The sequence below is a fragment of the Lissotriton vulgaris genome, chromosome 2_1 (genome assembly GCF_964263255.1).
Source record: "Lissotriton vulgaris chromosome 2_1, aLisVul1.2, whole genome shotgun sequence".
In the NCBI taxonomy this organism is placed as follows: domain Eukaryota; kingdom Metazoa; phylum Chordata; class Amphibia; order Caudata; family Salamandridae; genus Lissotriton; species Lissotriton vulgaris.
The window spans coordinates 240,181,753-240,197,661 of NC_141687.1; the positions used below are offsets into that span (position 1 = coordinate 240,181,753).

The 15,909-nt window shown below is 45.2% G+C and overlaps 1 protein-coding gene across 6 annotated transcripts in view; it reads left to right on the forward strand.

The window, feature by feature from the left end:
- Positions 1-15,909, forward strand: part of NF1 (neurofibromin 1) — a 2,008,692-nt gene that overhangs the window by 1,746,808 nt on the left and 245,975 nt on the right. For all 6 annotated transcript variants that reach the window (XM_086954827.1, XM_086954826.1, XM_086954830.1 and 3 more), the window contains 2 exons: positions 5,572-5,714; positions 6,234-6,280. In XM_086954827.1, coding sequence (XP_086810953.1) covers positions 5,572-5,714; positions 6,234-6,280 — 190 coding nt within the window. The remainder of the gene's footprint in view (positions 1-5,571; positions 5,715-6,233; positions 6,281-15,909) is intronic.

Below are 15,909 nucleotides of genomic sequence, written 5' to 3' on the forward strand. Positions count from 1 at the left end.
AGTCGGTTCCCGTGGCGCCTTCGGGCCGATCGGTTCCGTCTGGAGGTCCTTCCGGGTCGGGCGCTTCGGCCCCGACGACGTCGGGTGCTTCGGTCCCGGCGCCGCACGACCTCACTGGATCCGGCTCCGGATCCGGGGCCTCGCCGGTCGACCTTACGACCTCGCCGGCGCCGTCCCTTCAGGTGTCGTCCCCGGCAGCCGATGTGGTTGCCGCCCCCAATGTTTCCTGCGGTCCTACTCAGGAGTCGGAAGGGCGCCGCTGGGCGCCGATTCCGTCGGCCTTTGGAGAATTTTATCTCCACGAGCAGGCCCTGGCTGTTGATCCTGGTCTCCAGGAGTCGGGTGACGAGGAGCAATGGGAGGGGTCCGAGGACCCTCTGGCACGTGATTGCCAGTCGCAGCAGGACTGGACATATGAGCTTGGGGAGGCCAGTGGTATTGACACCTCGCCAGACACTGGATTTACGTCGCCCCCGACTGTGGCTTCGGAGGCGGGTTCTGCTTACAGTGTAGTGTTGACGAAGGCAGCTAAGGCCTTAAACCTTCAGCTCCCCGTCGCGGCCGTGAGGACTAATCTCCTCACTGAGGTCCTCAAACCGCAGTCCGGCTCCGCGGAGCCCCTTCTGCCGTTCAATGAGGCCTTGTGTGACGTTCTTCTGGGCACTTGGTCCAAGCCCGCCACAGGCCCGCCTGTGGACAGGAACGTGGCCAGACGCTACCGCCCGGCACCGGGCGACCCATGCTTTTTGTCCACCCATCCCACCCCCGAGAGTCTGGTCATCCAGGCCTCAAACTCCCAAACCGCATTCCCGTCGGCCCCGCCCGACAGGGAATCCAAGAGATATGAACAGTTCGGGAAGAAGGTTTTCTCGTCTGTGAGCCTAGGGCTGCGGTCTGTGAACACCGCCTGTCTCTTGGGCCGCTACACCCACACCCTGTGGGACACGGTTGTGGAGGTGCTGCCTAGATGCCCGGAGGAGGTCCAGGCTAAACTCAGCCAAGCCCTGGCGGACGGCCGAGATGCAGCACGCTTTTCTATCCGGTGTGGGCTGGATACTACGGACTCACTGGGCAGGGCGATGGCAACGACGGTGGCGGTTCGACGCCACGCCTGGTTGAGGTCCGCCAATTTCTCGGCCGATGTCCAGGCCACCCTCCTGGACATGCCGTTTGATGGCCGTCGCCTCTTCGGCGACAAGGCAGACCATGCGCTGGAACGTTTCAAGGACTCCAGGGCCACGGCCAAGTCCTTGGGCCTTACGGCCCCACGCCAGCAATCGGGTGCCTTTCGCGGCCACGGAAGGGGCGCCCCACCACGTACCGTCAGCCACGCGCCGCAGAATGTACAGCAACGCGGTGGCGGACGTGGGAACCGCCGTGGCGGTGGTCGGGGACAGCGGCGAGCCCAGTCCACACCTCCCTCAGCAGCCCCTGCCTCAAAACCTTCCTAGTCCGAGTTTTCAGGCCCATGTGACGCCTGTGGGAGGCAGGGTTCGCCATCACCTCTCCCACTGGCATACAGTCACTTCGGACAGATGGGTGCTGCAAATTGTCCGAAGGGGCTTCTCCCTCCCCTTCGAGTCATCCCCTCCATCCATGCCACCTCAATACCACATCCTTTGATTTGTTAGTAAATCATTCTAATAGATACTCGCTCCCGGAGATTCCCTGATTTAACTTCCTTTCTAGGAGCAAGACTGAATCCAGAAGGTTTTCCACAGCTACACACATCACCAACGCCTGGTGATGTTCAATGAGGTCACAGACAAAACTGCATTTCTCGGTCATAAGTGATATTCCACATATCTAAAGACATCCAGCCATTGGTGTGTCCGTTCCTATTTTCTGCCCCTTCATCAACGTGAAATCTGGAGGCATCAAGATTTCTTGGTTTTCTTTGATTGTTTACCAAACACTTTTCCTCTTTTTGGGGCATGATCACCTCCAAAGTCTTCAAGCTTTAAGTCCTACTGCAAGTGCCACAGAATAATATAGGTCATGAATTCTCACTCGTACTGTTTTTGGTGTCTAGACAATTTCCAGAGCACAAATTCTTGAGTGGCCCCCAGATATCTTGTGGCTTGGACGTTGTAGGCTGTTCCTCCGCATAGCATGTGAGCCGGTCTCGACAGTAGGTCAGATCTTGTAACCATAGTTTAGTGGTAGGTGCAGGCCTGCCTCCCCAACATATGGAGACCCTGCGCTTCTCCAATAACAGTGCTTTGGCAACAAACTTCCTATTAGTTGCCTTAATCTTAGAGACAATACCTAACAGGCATACCTGTGGGCTGCACTCAACCCGCTCCCCTACCATCAAGTGTAGAATTTCCGTGACTGAATTCCAATAATCATGCACTTTTAGATGACAAAAATTATCCCCGGGCACGCCACAGCGTTTACAATTGTCAAAGTTCCACAATCCATATATCTGATAGAGACTACTAGACGCAGATTCCTTAACGTAGAATTATCCCCAGGCTTGAGACTGGATCCGGAAAACTTTTGCCCCAGCATACCTGCACGCTGGGGGGACAGCATCGCGTGACTCTGCCAATGGGTCGTTCGCACACGTGGCGTCAGCGAGGTCACATAGATCCCACCCCTGCGCGCCTACGTCAGTTTTCTTTGGAGCGCTTTTCCGCGTCACAATGTGAAGGCACCAGACAAACTGTGGGAACATGGAAATGGTGGGGAACAACACCATACAGAGCAGTGCCAGACACTGCAGCACCCAAAGCAGGGAAAGAATAAAGAATAGAGAATAGAGCGCAGCCCTGAACCGCCACCCTGCCAGAATGTAGACAGCACCCCTTTGAGGCAAGGAACACAATCAATATGTCATGACAACTTGAAACAGGAGTAGAGCCCGAACCAAGAACAACGAAAGGAGCCCAATTCCAAGACAAAAAGGAAACAACAACTCTCCAAGGCAACCCCAGCACAAAGTACAACCATCTCCCAAGGGAACAAGGGCAACCACTGCCAGGCGAACCCACCCCAAAAGGTAGCGATGGGCCAGAGCCTAGAAACTAAAGGGAGGAAGGGGAAGTACAAGAGTAAACGCAAGCCCAAATCCTGAAGCAACCACTGCAGGGGGGCACAGGACTACCTACAGACCCATCCTCTTAAATCACCAAAGAGGAGGAAAGAACGGGAACAAGACAAAAAAACATCCTGTCAAAAGAGCAAAGAATGAACTCATAGAAGCATAGCCATCCACCGGAAGACGAGTGCAGAAGGCCAAGCCAAAATGTCCTCAGCAGAGAGTGTAGTATAGCTGATATAAATATTTAAAGTGCACTAACCGTAAATTACCATTAGCCATCAACTGACCTGTTAAACGGCAACTACCAAACCATTCATCTTCAGACAGCAGCGCAGGTAGCATGGTGTTTCATTTAGCTAACGCTGATGTACTTCCAGCAGTTACATCCCTCTGTGATGCCTGATAGCCTAGTGACCAGCTTGGCTCTGGATTTGGTGGTGTATATATAAGTTGTAGTGCTTCTAGTGCCGGTGGCTTTGTAGGAAATTGTGGATAGTGTGCACGCATAGCGGAGCGCAGCCTAGTGTAGACAAAGAGATGCATGGCGGTGGCAGTACCCCGGGCACTTATATTTTTTGAAGCTATAAATTGACCTTCAGGGAATACGTTTTCCATTGTGGACATCTTCATATCTTTTAGGGTCTTTAAAGTGCCAACTTCCCCAGTGACAGAGGTTTCTGAGAGGTGCAGCAGTGGCATGCTAGCTGCCCACAATGTCAGTTTTTGCGCTCGCTTGCCCAATTCAGGCCAAGCCCTAGATGTGGTTTGTACAGTGTCGAACTCCCCTTTTTCAAAGACCGTGTGCCTGTTAGCGATCATAGCTCTAAGCGGAATTGGGTGTACAGTGCCCGCCTCCACTGCCACATGCGGGATGTATGCTGGGTCATGCTGTCAATAGTAGATGTAATGCGCCTGCGCGCAGAGGTAGTAGAGATGAAAGTCAGGCGCACCGAACCCCCCCCCCTGTTCATATGGAAGTGTGATTGTCTCCCACTCAGGGCCGGACTGGGAACCAGAACTGGCCCTGGCAAAGTGCTCGGCCGGCCCCCCTCCCCCCCTCCGGGAGGAGTGGGGAGGGGGGAGAGGTGCTACCGCGCTCTGTGACAGGGCCGGTTTTCGGCCGTTTTTGTTACAGGGCCGTTTTTGCAGCATAACGGCCCTGTAACAAAAACGGCCCCAGGGGCCCAAAACCGGCCCCCAAACATGCGGCCCACCGGGGAATTGCCCGGTGCCCTCAACGGCCAGTCCGGGCCTGCTCCCACTTAAGCCGAGGTTTTTTGCCTCCCCAGGCTAGTGTGATCAATAGGGAGCGAAGTCTATCAAAGTGTCTCGATAAGTGTACAGGAATGTTTAAAAAAAGGTATAAAAAGCGCGGAAGGATCACTATCTTCATCGGCGCTATTCCGTCCGCAAAAGACAGGGGTAGTTTAATCCAATGACTTACTTGCCCCTCAAGCCACATGATGGCTGTGCCAAAATTGGACCGGATGACAGCCTGCGGGTCCCTGTGGAGCCATATACCCAAGTATTTACCGTATCTGCACACCAGGCTAGGGGGTATTCCATGTCAAATGGATGAGTACAATCCGTGAGGGGCAACACAATTGATTTAGACGAGTTGATGCCCAGTCCTGAGAATCGTTCAAACCGGATATACTCCCGTATGAGCCGTGCAAGATATTGTGCAGGGTCGCGAACATATACACCATGTCCTCTGCATACATGGAGACTGCAAGTGGACGCTGTAAAAATCGCAATGCAATTTGAGCATGACGCTGCCATAGAATACTGGATAACGATTTAAGGACAAGAGCAAATAACAAAGGTGACAATATGCACCCCTGTCGCGTGCCACGCTGTATATGAATTTTATCCGATAGTTGCCCGTTAATTCTGACCCGTGCTAGAGTATTGCTATCTGGTTTTGGCATACTTTGCCTTGTCACGAAGATCCAACTTAACCATTAGATTGTAATTGGAATGTTCCGGTTTTGTTTGTGTTTAATGAATTGAATATTTGTTAAACAATGGACAATTGTAAGGCTTTTATTGAGTGGTTTGGGCTTTAATGATGCTGAACCGATATTTCACAGGAACCTATCAAATATTTTCATTATTTCACTGGAACCTATGAAATATGGATCTTTATGCCACAGTATTTTCTGCAATAAAAACTCCCAAACCTAGTATTAATTATGAAGTATCTACAGATCACGTGTTCTCAGCTTTATGATTTGTTTGGAAACTATGAAAGCAGATACTGCAGACAAAATGCATCTAAGCTGCAAAGATTAGTCCATGTCAAATCGATTTGGAATACTGCATACTTTTAAGGGAGGTCTTTTTACACAACTCTGGCCTTCAAATAGCGTAGTCTTTTTTATTTTTTTTAATCAAGGAACCTTTCAAATCTTCCTTTGCTTAAGAGGATGTCATAATAAGGTTTGTGTGTACTCTGTAATATTTTTCACTCCTTCATTTGTAAAATTACTGTGATATTTCTTTCTTTTTTTTCCTTTGTGAAGGCACAATTTACTGGACTCCAAAATTAATACCCTTTTATCAATGTGCCAAGACCCGAATCTGTTGAATCCAATTCATGGAATTGTTCAGAGCGTCGTCTACCATGAAGAGTCCCCGCCTCTTTATCAGCCGTCTTACCTACAAAGTATGTTAATTATTTCTTTTATGTAAAAGTTAATCTACTATTCTATATCAGTTTAGATTTTTATTAGCCATTTGACTAATTCAAATAGTTGCCACGCTGGTATCAATGCTGTTATGTGGTTGCATTTCAGTTTAAAAAATGCTTTTATGCACTAGTGAGCCAGTTAGGTGTTGTGGCAATGCAGGTAAAAATGTAGAAAATGTGTGTAGTATACCATGAGAGCATGAGATGTATGTGTTTTACGTATTAACATTACTCATACTTGTAACACAGAGGTTTCAAAGACTGCTCATGTTAAATACAACAGTCTTGCTTTCTATGATCCCACAATCCCAGACCTAGACTATATAACTTGTTATAGTTTTCATGTGCTATGGTATTGGTAATCAGTGCAATACAAAAATTATGTGTCATCCTTTAATGATTAAGTGGATAACTTAGTCATATCATTTCCATTCTCAGTCTTTACTATAACATGTTAAGTGTTGAAAATGAGTAACATTGAGTTTTCCATTCCAGGTTTTGGTTTTAATGGTTTGTGGAGATTCGCTGGACCATTTTCTAAGGTATGTATGCTAACCGTAAGTAAAACAAAATGTGTATGTTGTTTAGTACTCATTACAGTCCTACTTTCTATGCAATAAAATCACAATACTATGGACTTAGTACAACACGGCAATACACCATGCAACTTTCAACATTGTTTCAGACATTACTAGAACCATTTAATGAATATTTGATATTAGCCCCTTAATATCCACCATTTTTTTTTTAAGAACCCTGGCTTCAAAAGGAACAATTTGCATGCTTTTTGTAAACATCTGGTTAACTCTTCTTGGATGTTTGGCAAGGGTAAGTTAACATTCTGAAGAGCGAGGTAGAAAAAAAGAGAAAGGTCTGTGAGCTGATTCTTTAATCAAGCACGGCTACGTTGGGTTTTTATTTTAATTTTGCATGGTATGAAAGATTTACTAATGGGATTCTGTAGCTTCAGTGTCACTGGTGTGATAGTCTTAAATGACTTTCCTTTTTTAATTCCCATTTATTTGAAATCTCAAATCATTTTGAAACTCTATAGTATGAAAAATTTAATTAGCCACTATTTTAACAGAATAATGTCAACATGAATGCTGTGTTGTTTCACCCGTTTTGTTCCTCTGCAGGTCTATATGATTAGCAGGCTTGTCCGTGCCATTTGTAAAAGTCCCTAGAACACTTTGAACAACTTTGAAACAATAAGTTCGAGGCAGGTGTGCTGTAGGTACACATGCTTTGCATACTCCTGCCATCTAGTGTTGGGTCTGGATGTTTGCAAGTTGCTTTTCTTCGAAGAAGTCTTTCCAGTCACGAGGTAAGGTGACTTCTCCTTTCGGTGATAGTGCACATCGGCATGTACTCCATTGTTTTTCCGCAATCGGGCGTGTATTGATTCGCTCCGGTTCAGAACCATTATTTGGGTCCCCTTCCTCGCGCAATCCACTCTACACTCGATAGTATTGTTTCCCTAGGAGTTTCCCTGTTCTCCGCGTATCAGATCGATCGACAAACTCTCCATTTTCAAAAATCTCGCGGGCGGCCATCGGGCCTTGCTGTGTTGGGCCAGCCTTCTTCGGACTCCAGTCCAATTCTGTCCTGGGTGCCACATCAAGTACCCTCGCACCGACCTACACTGAGTTTGTAACTTGTGCCTCTCTCCAGAGCTCAAGGAGAAAGACTGCAAAGCTTGTAAGTCATTTGGGCAATCATGACAACGAGTGATGCAGCACCATTGCATACACAACACTCCTCCTGATTTCTTCGGGGAAGAATCTGAACAAGAAGAGATTGAAGTATCTGCCGCAGAAGAAGAGGCCCTCTCTGCTCGAGAGTCCAATTCCGAGCTTGCGATCGATCTGGGGTCCGAAGATGTTCCTCTGAGACAGAATGCCATGAGTACCGAAGACCCTTTGCCCCCAAATCTTCTTCTAAAACTCATAAGGTTACAGCACCACCTCTGCCTTCTGGCCAAGGTTGACACTGAGACAATGTTTCCAACGCCCAATTCTCGGCTCGGCACCGAAACAAACCATCAAGCCTTCCGGCTCAGGACTGGGTCAGCCGAAATTACCTCTGGATCCGAAATTCAGGCTCCAGGGACAAATCTGGTATAGAGCCGAAACACTTCACTTCGAAACACGAACATGCTTCGGAGCCAAACCCCTCCGCTTCGAAACTCAAAAACGCTTCGGAGGCGAAACATTAAAAAACAAGTCGATTTGGACGCCGAAATCCAAGCACAATGTTCTCGAGCCTACAGAACCAATTTTAGACGTTAAGGCCAAATTGGATCCCAAACAAAAGAACATTTATATTAATCCTGATACTGAACCTATTTTGGCTAAAATGCAGCAAAACACAAGCTTCCTGCAGCTGACACTTCTGATAAGATTTCCTTAAAGAAGAAGGAGGACATAGGTGCTAGCCCTGTTCATCTTGCCCCCCAAGCATCTCCACCATCTTCCCCACAAATAATAATTGAAGATCCATTACACATAACACCTCAGGGATCTCCACATATAGATCTAGATGTGGATCAGGATGATGATGAAACTTATATGCCTGCCGACCATTGGAATGATTAAACCATTGACCCTCCAGTAGACAATGAGCCAGAGTTCTATCTTTCAAAACCATCACCACCTGATGATAATTTGGCTTATCAACAGCTCATTGCCAGAGCAGCAGAGTATCATGGGGTACCATTACATAGAAAAACCTTAGATGAGGATTTTCTATTTGAAACACTTGAGTCCACACATATGTCAAGTCAAACACTCTCTATGCTTAAAGGCATGATGAGACATTCAGATGATATCTTTACAGACACTGTCTGAGCACATATTTTAACTCCAAGTGTAGATAAAAAATATAAGCCCTCACCATCAGATCCTGTGTTTATTAAGGGACAATTACCCCTTGACTCCCTAGTAGTGTCCAATGATCCCAAAAGAGCTAACCCGCAAACCTCTGGGGATGCACCTCCGTCAGATAAAGAATCCAAACTTATAGATGCCTCTGGAAATTGAGTAGTTGATCAAGCCACTAACCACTGGCACATTGCAAACATGCAGGGCCTACTAGGAACGACAGGGCACACTGGAGTGAGATGGAGCAACTGCTACAATATCTCCTAGACTAACACAAAAATAAAGCACAGCAGTTAGTTGAAGAGTGGAAACTCCTCTCTAACTCCTCAAAAAGATGAGCTTTAGAAGCAGCTGACTCTACAGCTAGGGAGATCAGTACCAGCATTCTCCTTAGAATGTATGCATGGCTTAGAATATCGCTGTTTAAGCTTAAGGTTCAACAGTCCATTTTATATGAACACTCCCTTTGATAAAGAACACTTGTTTCTTCTTATAGTCGACCAATCCTTAAAAAAGATGAAAAAGGACACTGAAGTAGAAAAATCCATGGGAGCGCACCAGTCCCCATCTAATTGAAGTTCCTTTCACCGCTCGTTACACAGTGCAGGGTCCAAAACAACATGATCAAATCCAAATGCTTCCTCTTACAATGGTAAGAGCCAATACTTTTCCTCTAGCGCTTTCTACAGAGCAAGATATAGAGGAAACCATTCCAAAGGCAGGGGTAAATACAAAACACCACGTAACGCACCTTCCGCTAACATTCAGTGACTTGCCCACATTTCCCTCCATTCACTCAACAGCTGTGGGGGCAGGACTTCAACAGTTTCTCCCCATTTGACAATCTATTACAACTGACAAATGGGTACTAGAACTTATCCAACATAGTTAATGTCTGGAGCTCACCTCCAATCCACCAAACATTCCACCTTACGTTCACAAACTGCCGTCAGACCATTTGCAGTTACTCAAACATCAGGTGCAAACTCTCTTACAAAAGGGAGCCATTGAACCAGTTCTGTGTCAGTACCAAGGTTCAGGGGGTTACTCTCCATTTTCTAATTCCAAAAAAGGACTGTTCCTTAAGACAAATTTTGGAACTCAGAGTTAAATCAGTACATACTGTCAGAACATTTCCATATGGTAACGCTTCAACAGGTTCTTCCTCTCCAACAGCAAGTTGATTTTTTGTCTATAATGGACTTGAAAGACACATTTTCACATTCCCATTCATCCAGCCAATCGCAAATATCTCAGATTTGTGATAGCAGGCTAACACTATCAGTTCAAAGTACTTCCATTCGGAGTTACTACTGCTCCCAGGGTATTTAGAAAATGCCTAGCAGTAGCTCATCTCAAAAGACCACAAATTCATGTCTTCCCCTACCTAGACGACTGGCTTATCAAAGCCAGCACACACCAAAGGTTTTTACAAAACACTCAGATCAGGTTACACTTACTCCACCAAATGAGTTTCACTGTCAACATTCAAACGTCTCACCTACAGTCTTCACAGATACAATCTTATCTAGGAGCCATTCTCAACACTCACACGGCTCTAGCCTTCCAATACAGCCAGAAATTCCAATATCCAAACTCTGTTTCTGCTGTTTCATACCAACCAAACATTGCCAGCAAGGACTTTCATGCGCCTACTGGGAATGCATCGCAATAGTACCTCATTCAAGACTACACATGTGTCCATTACAAGAATGCTCAGCACGTCAGTGGAATCAGTCACAGGGTCAATTAACAGATCCAGTAACAAAGAAGCAAATAGGATGGTGGAACCTTCTTTAACGAAGCACCTGACCACAATAGCCAAATTAATATTTTCCCTTTAAATCCGAAGAAGGGAACAGTGTGCACACCGAAAACCACCCACCATCACAATGTTAGTTCTGTACAGAACTTGGAACACAAATTGGATTTTTAAGCAAAGGTGCACCACATTTAAGAAATGTGAAAACTAAATCTCAAGTTTGTACACAAAGAATACTAAAAATCACATTCAAAACGATTTTTTTATCAAAAAGGGCTTTTCTTTATTCACTCCATATGTCAAAGAACATAGCCGACGCGTTTCGTCCCTAAGGGGACTTCTTCAGGGCAAAATCGGTAGTAGAAGCTCCTTGATTGAAATGGTATGTCATTTGAGGATGAACAAAAGCAAAGACGATGACTGGGTTATATGCAGTCTCGAGGTATTGTATTGTATTGTATTTATTATTTGTAATGCGCAACTGTCACCCTACGGTATATTTGGTTGATCGTTTATAATGAGCAGAGGGACCCAATTTCTATGGGAATTACATCAATTGGTAGATTTGAAAATTTGGATGAACGTTGTAGTATCCAAAGACACTCAGTTTCTGAAAGGATTACGGCGAGTCGTGAAATCGCACTGGTAAAAAGTACAGCCAAAGTAGCACTCTCCGTATTTGTCCAAAGATTGTCCAGCCTTCCTATATTCCTCAATCGTACTGAGCCCTATAGCAGTGGCTCCGATCGGCAGTCCCTTATTCAGAACCCGGTGGCAGTCAAATAACAGCGGCCGACTCGCGAAGGAAAAATAATCCCGATTTAATAACGGTCCCCCTCTTGTCTTGACCAGTCCGTATAGAACCTGGTAGGAATTAACAGATCCAGTGTCGGTGGACAGCAACATCCATCGCTCTCTGCAAACAAAATGTATCAAAAGGGCAGCCTTTCATTGACCCTGTTCCACAAGTCGTGCTAACAGCAGACTGATCTCTCACGGGTTGGGGTGTACAACTCCATCATTACACAATTTAAGGTCTATGGGACGACAAACAAAAGCATCTGCACATCAACTATCTAGAGCTTCTACCAGTGTTTCTAGTGCTGAAAGCTTTTCAGTCTCATCTCACAGGCAAAGTTGTCCTAGTCCGCACAGACAACAGGACAGCAATGTACTATGTACAAAAACTATGGGGGACACTTTCTCCAACTACCACACCTTCTCAGAGAATTTGGACATTGGGCAATCAATCACCTTCTGGCAGAACACCTCCTAGGAGAAGGAGACCGCAAATACACGAGTGGAAACTTCATCACCAAGTTCTCCTTCCATACTTTCTACAATGAGATACCCACAAATAGATTTGTTCGCCACAGTAGACAACACACAATGCCCAAACTTCGCCTCCAGGTTCCTACACCCTCTTTCAAAGTGCAAAAAAGAAAGCCATTGTTAAAACTGTGTTCATGGAACATAAATGGACTAGGTCCTAAAACCACAAACCAAGATCTACTGTTATATTTCCATCAGTACGATCTAATTTCACTTCAAGAAACATGGTTGACCGAGCCGTTTCACCTCCACGGCTATAAAACATACCACCTCCCAGCCAGCAGAATCTCAAAGTACGGCCAAAATAAAGGAGGACTAACTACATACACCTCGATAAAAACAGTAAAAGAACTGCTGAGCAAAAATACATCGGGAATAGATAATGGAATAAACGTAGTACAGCTGGAATTTTCAAGCACGGAGAAAAGTAAACAACAGTTGATCCTGGACAACACCTATTTGCAACCTAAAGGCAAAAAAAAACGGTGCACAGTCCTTGGTATCAGAATTGACAAAACTTATAACGGAAGGAGAAGCATCAAACATCATTATAACCGGCGATTTTAACATGTTCCTTTCAAAAAGTAAAGGTAACAACCACCCAATAGAAGATCAACTATTTCAAAGGGGGATCCCTTCACTGGATGAGTGCCTGCCCTTGGGGAAAGAAACAACTTTATCCAAAAAGCTACTAAACGACCTAACAAACCTGGGCCTCATTTCAATTAATGGCCGATCTCCGGCAGATCGACCCCAAGCTGCAAACTTCCACAACTTCAACTCAAGCACAGCGATAGACTACACCTTTCTATCTTACTCACTTTTTCCATTGGTACATGATTTTAAAATTGGTACATCTGACTGCAGCGACCATCTCCCGCAAGAACTGACATTGACGGCACAGGGGACAGCACTAACAATTCCAACTGACATGCAAAAGTGAACGCTCACGGCAAAGTGCAAAAGAATCCAATGCAAAATAAGCGATCCAGAAATGTGCTGGGAAAGCGCTAAGCCATGCTACGATAACAATATAACTGCCTGGGAAACCTTTCTGAAAACCTTTGGTCTAGCTAACACAATGAGCAACTCCTCACAAGAAATCTATGCGCCTACGAGGCTAAAAGATCAAAATGCCAGGCTGACAAGTGATCTAAAAACTCAGCCCCAGACACCTAGATCCTCCAAATTAATGCAAATAAAAACAGCAATCAATAGAATACTCAGCGGACAGCGGAAAAACGGGAGTGACGAAAACCTACTGACTGAACTGCGGTCATTTAAGACCAACAAGAATAAGATCCTGTAGCGGAAAAAACAGGACTCCACTGACAAAACATGGGCGAAATTGCTTTATGACGGAAGAAGCAACAACAGCGCGAGATTCTGGAACACCGTTAACAAAATTAAGAATCCTAAATCCCCTGGAATAAACTCCCATATCACGGAAGAGACCTGGGTAAAACATCTAACCAACCATTTTAACAAAGAAACCGATAAAATAACACAAAACCCAGACACCTGGGAGGAGAAAACGAAGGGCCAAAAGCCACCAACCGAAGAGACGAACTTCCCAGGCTCAACAACACAGATTAAGGGAAGAATCGCCAAAGGCCGAAAAGAGGGAGCCCCAGGGCCAAACGGAATTCCCCCCGCCCTCTACAAGGAAGATCCAAATTACTGGGCCGAGCAAATGAGCCCAATCTTCACGAAAATCTGGTTGGCCGAACAAATCCCGAGTTCTTTGTTGAGATCAATCATTGCACCGAACTACAAAAAAGGCAACAGGAGCGAAGCAAAGAACTATAGGCTGATCGCCCTTATTGACATAGATGCCAAGTATTTCTCAGGGCTCTTACTAGAAGAACTAACTGCTTGGGCTTCAAAGAAAAACTTAATCCCCATTAACCAGACCGGCTTCCAAAAAAACACAGGGGCAACAACAAATATTTTGGCCCTCTCCCTGCTAATAGATTCCACAATTTAAAACAAAAAACAGTTATACGTCTGCTTCATCGACTACTCAGCCGCATTTGACAGCATAGACCGAAGAACAATTTGGGCTAAGCTCTCAAGCTGGGACCCCGACCCCAAACTGTTGAACCTTTTGATCTTATTGCATTCAGAAACCTGGATCCAAATAAAACTGGGGGCAGATAACTGTCTATCAAGAAAAATAACTACCACAAAAGGTTTGAAGCAAGGGTGCGTCCTCGCACCGACCCTGTTCAACCTTTTTATGTCCGATCTTTCCAACGACCTTGATAAATGCAATCATCACGCCCCAAAGATAGGGGGCCTCACTTTGTTGAATCTGTTGTATGCGGACGATTTAATTCTAATAAGCCAAACCCCTGTTGGCCTTCAACATCCCATTAACACAACGAGCGATTTCTCAGAAAAAAATGAATCAAGCATAAACTTGGGAAAATCAAAGGCGATGATATTAAATAAAAAATCTAAAAAGCAGCACTCACAATGGTTCCTGCAAGATCAGAAGATTGAAAAAGTAAAAGAATATAAATATTTGGGCATAATCTTAGACTCAAAAGGCTCGTTCAAACAACAAAAAACGGCAATTAAGACCAGAGGGTTATCCCTGGCAATAACTCTAATTGGCATTAGGAACAAAATAGCGGGTCCAAACCTAATCCCTCTGCTAAACATTCTACAAGCAAGACTACTGCCATCGATATCCTACGGTAGCGAATGTATGAGAGGGAGCGACGAGTCCACCCTAGACAAAGCAGTTTCAAAATCAATGCGAATACTCTTCTGTCTCCCTCCATACACCTCGCCAGCTCAACTAAGGCTTGAGTTTGGCCTACAGAAACAACAAATAGCACGTAAGGGTGCTTATGCAAAATGATGGCACAAGGTAAAGAGCTCTGAGACGGGCACCCTGAACACTTACCTATGGAGAGAGCTAGAAAGAAACTTGAACAGCCCTGCAATGGTCTATCTTCAAGCAGCAATAAGCACCCTTGCGCTAAAAGATCTTTGGGACACAAGCTGCACACATAAGCTTCAAACGGCTTGTTAACAAAACTGTGAAGTATCAATCCCTGGAAGAAGACAAAGCAGCACTAACTAGTAGGACTCACGGGTGGTTCGTGATTCAGAGCTACAGGCATTGGTTTCTCAAGGGCGGTGAAAGAATCCTTCTTGCGGTTGAGACTGGGGTTAATACCATCAAAAGAACACCTTCCCCCCATGGAAACGCTTAGAATCCAATACAAAGTGCAGACTGCGAATGTCCAAAAGAGGACGTTTTGTACTTGTTATGCAGCTGCAAAGCCCTAGACAGTGTACGAAGAAGACCACTAACACAGCTGTGGAACCAAAGACGTTTGCGAACCCGTCGACAGGCATTGTTGGCATGCTTTAACGGGGAGGACATTTAATTAGCCTGCAGGCTGGTTCGCTTCATGAAATCAGCAAATACCGCACTAAATCCAGCCGTTACTCCATGATCTCGAATAACTATGACCTGCGAAAAACCTTTACATGAAAAGAACTTTCACTGCGAATGTTTGACAGTGTCCTTTTCCCTCTATTATAGTAAGCAATGAAATCACATACTGATAGCGCCTCACAGGAATCTTGGGTTTTTAATTCCTCTTCATTTAAAGACAGCACAAGACTCTTTTTGCACATATTAATTTACAAATCTATTAACATTGCCAAATCTTGAAATGTTTTTACACGAATGCGATTGTAATGAAATGTATTCCTTTTATCCTTTTCTATTTTTTACGTATTTTGCAAAAGTGCTCAAGACAAGCACCTTTTATACCAATTGCAAAGGTTTTTTTTAATCATGCAATAAAGATAATACTCTTACACCCTCTTTCCAAAGGCAATGCATTATGGATGAATTGGTCAGGGATATTTGCCTACGCTTTTTCATCTATCCAGCTACTTCCGTATCTGGTTCGGAAACTCAGGCAAACATCACTGACCCTCATTTTGGTAGCTCCCACATGCTCGTCAACCATGGTACTCCACCCTCTTGGAAATCAGTAGGTCCACATCAAAAGCTACATCTCACCTCTAGTCCCTCTAAATACTTCTGTTCAGAACATTCTGTTACCGTTTAATCCTACAGCAATGTGGGCTAGCTAACACATCCATTAGATTGCACCGTGCAGCAGTAGCTACGTATTTGTAAAACAGACAACATTTGTCTTTGTTC